This window comes from Berghia stephanieae, chromosome 6 (assembly GCF_034508935.2).
Source record: "Berghia stephanieae isolate SIO BIC M18660-M18661 chromosome 6, UCSD_Bste_1.3, whole genome shotgun sequence".
In the NCBI taxonomy this organism is placed as follows: Eukaryota; Metazoa; Mollusca; class Gastropoda; order Nudibranchia; family Aeolidiidae; genus Berghia; species Berghia stephanieae.
Window position 1 is genome coordinate 15,207,211 of NC_088365.1, and position 5,000 is coordinate 15,212,210.

A 5,000-nucleotide genomic window follows, 5' to 3' on the forward strand; every position below is an offset into this window, starting at 1 on the left:
TATTATTATTATTATTATTATTATTATTATTATTATTATTATTATTATTATTATTATTATTATTATTATTGTTATCACTATCATTCATCATCATCGTCCTTATCATCATCATCATTATCATCATCATTATTATTTTTTTCTTCTGTTTATTTTTGGTCCATAGGTACCTTATTGTGTTAATGGCATCATTCTCGGCTGGGGATTTTGGCATTGCTAAAAACCCATCAAGCTTCCCACATTCCTGCTTTGCGTCATCATAGCCTAGTTCCAAACCTTCCAGAAGACCATGGCAGGCATTGTTGAACATTCTAAAACCTACAGGACATTCTGTTTTTTCAAGTAATAGATAGATTAATTTGTTTCTTTTTATCTTACATTTTATAGATATCGAAAAAAATGTAGTTTATTTTAGATTTTCAATTTTTGCAAACTTCAAAATTACTTGTTATTACTATTCACTGGAAGAATTCTTCTTGGAGATTCAATAGCAAGAAACAAAACTGTCGAAGTTAACGAAAATGACAAATGTTTTCCTAACCTCTTTTTTTTATCTTATATTTATTAATCTTTTGAAAAAAGGCACAATGTCGACAGGAAACACCGATTTTGTTGAAGTGACGATAGAGATTGATAAATAATCTTGCCCTAGGAATATTGAAAAAAAAATTGAAGTTGAGCTTGAACTAGGGTCCCATGTTACAGGTACAGTACCATTTCTACTTGGCCACCTGAATCTCCAGATTAGTTTTAGTTTATGATTATTATATTACAAACGATATTCAAATCCAATATTCGCATGAAATTTAAATAGATAATGGAATAGGGAATGAGATTAGCGGAAGAGTAGCGTCCCTTGATTGGACGTCACCGACGGAAAAGTTATTAGAGAGAGAACGTCATGTTGGTTGTGCGCATGCGTCTCTCGTCCTCGCTTCCGGTGAAAGCGGCTTGAGACACTTCACCGAAAGCGAGGACGAGAGAGATGCATGCGCAAAACCAAATTGACGTTCTCTCTGTAAGGTGACGTCCAATCAAGGGACGCTACTCTTCGCTAATCTCATTCCCTGTAGAGCACCATATATAATAATCCATTACCCTGATACATGATGTTTCTTTAAATTATATCTAAAAATACGTAACTTTGGTTTCAGCATTCATTCAAATTAAATTTAGAGCAATGATTATACCAAGACATGGCCACTTGCCTCCACACTGTAAAGGTTCCCCGCCTAATCGTCCACTAGGAAGACACGACCTTGTCACATGACCTCCGAGGCGGTATTTGAACTTGTCACACTGATAGCTGACGAACTCTCCCACAGGGATAGTTACCTCGTTTGTGGACAAAGTTAACACATTTGGGTTCATGTCTTTAACTCGACAGCCTGAAATTTATTGTAATTATAATGTATTTTTACCTACTTTTCTTTGGATAAAATATGCCCAAGTGTATGCAATCAAGTAAAACACGAACGGGTATAGGAAATGTTGCCTAACGTTGACTGCAATCTTTTCATTCATTATTTGCAAATTTATTTCAGTTATAAATCAATATTTACCTGCTTCTGAGCAATTGTGAGATCTTTAAAGATCTACTACCATCAGAAAAGCATCACAATCTTTATAGTCTGACTGATTCAGTCAGGAAGAAGAAGAGAAAAAGATGAAGAAGAGGAGGAGAAGGAGGAGGAGGAGGAGGAAGAAGAAGAAGAAGAAGAAGAAGAAGAAGAAGAAGAAGAAGAAGAAGAAGAAGAAGAAGAAGAAGAAGAAGAAGAAGAAGAAGAAGAAGAAGAAGATGAAGATGAAGAAGAAGAGGAAGAAGAAGAAGTGAAATAAAATCCAGCATGGAAAGAGTTAAATCGATAAACATATTTTTAAAAATGACTCACGGACATCATCATGGGTTTTGCACATCCCACACGATTTACGGCAATATTGTTGAGCAAAATCCGGGAAATCAATGCAAAGAGTCGGTCTGTCTCTCATGAGAGATGAGCACTTGTCTTCTCCTAGGAGGTCTAGGCAGGATGTTTCTAGAAACAGTGAAAATATCCATGTCATAAACATAACTACCAACATTGCCCTTCAATACAGACTAACTTTTCCTGGTAGGATATTTATTGCCAGCCAGACAAGTGATCCATTTAGCTTGTTATTCTAATTGACTATTAGGATGCAAGAGATGTGGAAAGTAAAAATAAAATGACCAGAAGTAAACATATTATCTCCTAAGAAATAAAAAAACTAAATATCGCACATAAAAACGTTTCGGGGTAATTAACCCAACAATAAAAACAACAAAAATTACATTTTATTTAGAGTCTGAGAAAAAAGATGAGAAATGTGATGATTTTAAAAGAGAAAGTCGGATAAGTCTTCTGATTTTGTCACAGCAGGAAATATTATAGATACGGCTAATTGATTTGATTAGGGTCATCTATAGATATTCACATTTTAACTTTTTTTTCCCCATAGAACTTGTAACCCACTATCTACTTATTTGGTGATGATATGGTGGTAGTGGTGGTTGCAGTAGTAGTGGTAGTGATGACGATGTGGTTGTGGTGGTTGTAGTAGTAGTGGTAATGGTAATGATATGGTGGTAGTGGTGGTTGTAGTAGAGTGGTAATGGTAATGATATGGTGGTGGTTGTAGTAGTAGTAGTGGTCGTGATGACGATGTGGTTGTGGTGGTTGTAGTAGTAGTGGTAGTGATGATTATGTGCTGGTGGTGGTGCAGTAGTGGTAGTGATAATGATGTGGTGCTGGTGGTTGTGGTAGTAGTGGTAGTGATGCTATTGTGGTGGTGGTTGTAGTAGTTGAGGTAGTGATGATGTGGTGGTGGTTGGGTAGTAGTGGTAATGATGATGATATGGTGGTGGTGGTTGCAGTAGTAGTGGTAGTGATGACGATGTGGTTATGGTGATTGTAGTAGTAGTGGTAGTGATGATGATGTGCTGGTGGTGGTGTAGTAGTAGTGGTAATGATAATGATGTGGGGCTGGTGGTTGTAGTAGTAGTGTTAGTGATGATATTGTGGTGGTGGTTGTAGTAGTAGATGATGTGGTGGTTGGAAAACACATTACAGGTTATTATAATACATGATTACACACATTCTCTAACTTCATTTTTTGACAGCTTCATTGTGCCATAAATATACGCAACAGTTCTGAAACATTTTATTGTGGATTTTGATATTGTTTGTTGTTTTTCTTGTGTCGTTATGTTGACATAGAGACCGAATGAATGGTAATGACTACATTCTCAGCCAACAATAAAATGGCGCTGAATGCTTTCATTGGTGGACACTTTTTAGGCTTCGTACGTATTCTCATTCGTTTAATTCTATGAACCAAACACATCCATAATATGTGATATGTATCGCCCTTGAACACTATTGCTGACCAAATCTGATCTTAATCGGTCGTAAAGGTAACTTATGGAAAACTCATCAATTTGTGTGTTGATGTCGTAAGATTGAGTAACTCCTTATTTTCTTTAATTTTTGTTCAATATTTGCGGTGAAATAAAGGCTATTACTAACAGGCACTCATCTATTTTACTTATTATACTGTATTGTCGAAATTAACATAGATCGGGAGGAATGTTTTGAGTCATCAATCGTCAAAATCTGTCCTTAATATGTTGGTGGGTGCAAATGAATTTGACAGAAGAGCGGGCAGATAACGATTCCCAACGTTGCCTAGCGAATGTACCGTTTCGCAAATTAATTTGTCAGAAGGGCAGGCAGATAACGATTCCCAACGTTACCTAGCGAATGTACCGTTTCGCAAATGAATTTGTCAGAAGGGCGGGCAGATAACGATTCCCAACGTTACCTAGCGAGTGTACCGTTTCGCAAATGAATTTGACAGAAGGGCGGGTAGATAACGATTCCCAACGTTACCTAGCGAATGTACCGTTTCGCAAATGAATTTGACAGAAGGGCGGGCAGATAACGATTCCCAACGTTACCTAGTGAATGTACCGTTTCGCAAATGAATTTGTCAGAAGGGCGGGCAGATAACGATTCCCAACGTTACCTAGCGAATGTACCGTTTCGCAAATGAATTTGTCAGAAGAGCGGGCAGATAACGATTCCCAACGTTACCTAGCGAATGTACCGTTTCGCAAATGAATTTGACAGACGGGCGGGCAGATAACGATTCCCAACGTTACCTAGCGAATGTACCGTTTCGCAAATGAATTTGACAGAAGGGCGGGCAGATAACGATTCCCAACGTTACCTAGCGAATGTGCCATTTCGCAAATGAATTTGTCAGAAGGGCGGGCAGATAACGATTCCCAACCTTACCTAGCGAATGTGCCGTTTCGCAAATGAATTTGACAGAAGGGCGGGCAGATAACGATTCCCAACCTTACCTAGCGAATGTACGTTTCGCAAATAAATTTGACAGAAGGGCGGGCAGATAACGATTCCCAACGTTACCTAGCGAATGTACCGTTTCTACGTTCTCTCACGAGTAAGACGACGCAGACCCACTGTTTATATGTTTTCATCGATGTGCACTAATTTGCAGGTCTGATCACCCAATTCATTATGGGCTCATTTTTTTAATGGAAATTTTTTTTTAAATGACTCAAAATATTGTTCATTACTCTTTAGTTAGTATTTTCACGATCACAAGCTTCAGGCAGCCCCTACCGTTTTCTAATATAACACAAACAGCCTTGGGGGTGATAAAGAACGGAAGACATTATACGGTAAAAATAGATCAAGAATAACATACCAAGTGGTGGAAAAACACAGACGACCTTGGAGGTAAAGGAACAAAACACATCTAACCACTTGGTGTTCTGGAACATGACAGCACAATCCTTCCAGTCTTTACCACTGTTTTGCTTATCTATAACAATAATAAAGATAATCATGCCCACGACAACGACGACAATAATAATGATGATGATGGTGTATTGATTATGATAATGGCAATGCATGAAGATGGTGAATATGGTGGCGATGAAATTGTAATAATGATGA

The 5,000-nt window shown here is 37.8% G+C and overlaps 1 protein-coding gene across 5 annotated transcripts in view; it reads right to left on the reverse strand.

The window, feature by feature from the left end:
* The window catches only part of LOC144974558 (macrophage mannose receptor 1-like), a 77,678-nt gene that overhangs the window by 35,459 nt on the left and 37,219 nt on the right, over positions 1 to 5,000 (reverse strand). For all 5 annotated transcript variants that reach the window (XM_078917538.1, XM_078917537.1, XM_078917540.1 and 2 more), the window contains 4 exons: positions 4,750 to 4,866; positions 1,890 to 2,033; positions 1,206 to 1,385; positions 168 to 327 (listed from right to left, as the gene is read on the reverse strand). In XM_078917538.1, the coding sequence (XP_078773664.1) occupies positions 168 to 327; positions 1,206 to 1,385; positions 1,890 to 2,033; positions 4,750 to 4,866 (601 nt within the window). The remainder of the gene's footprint in view (positions 1 to 167; positions 328 to 1,205; positions 1,386 to 1,889; positions 2,034 to 4,749; positions 4,867 to 5,000) is intronic.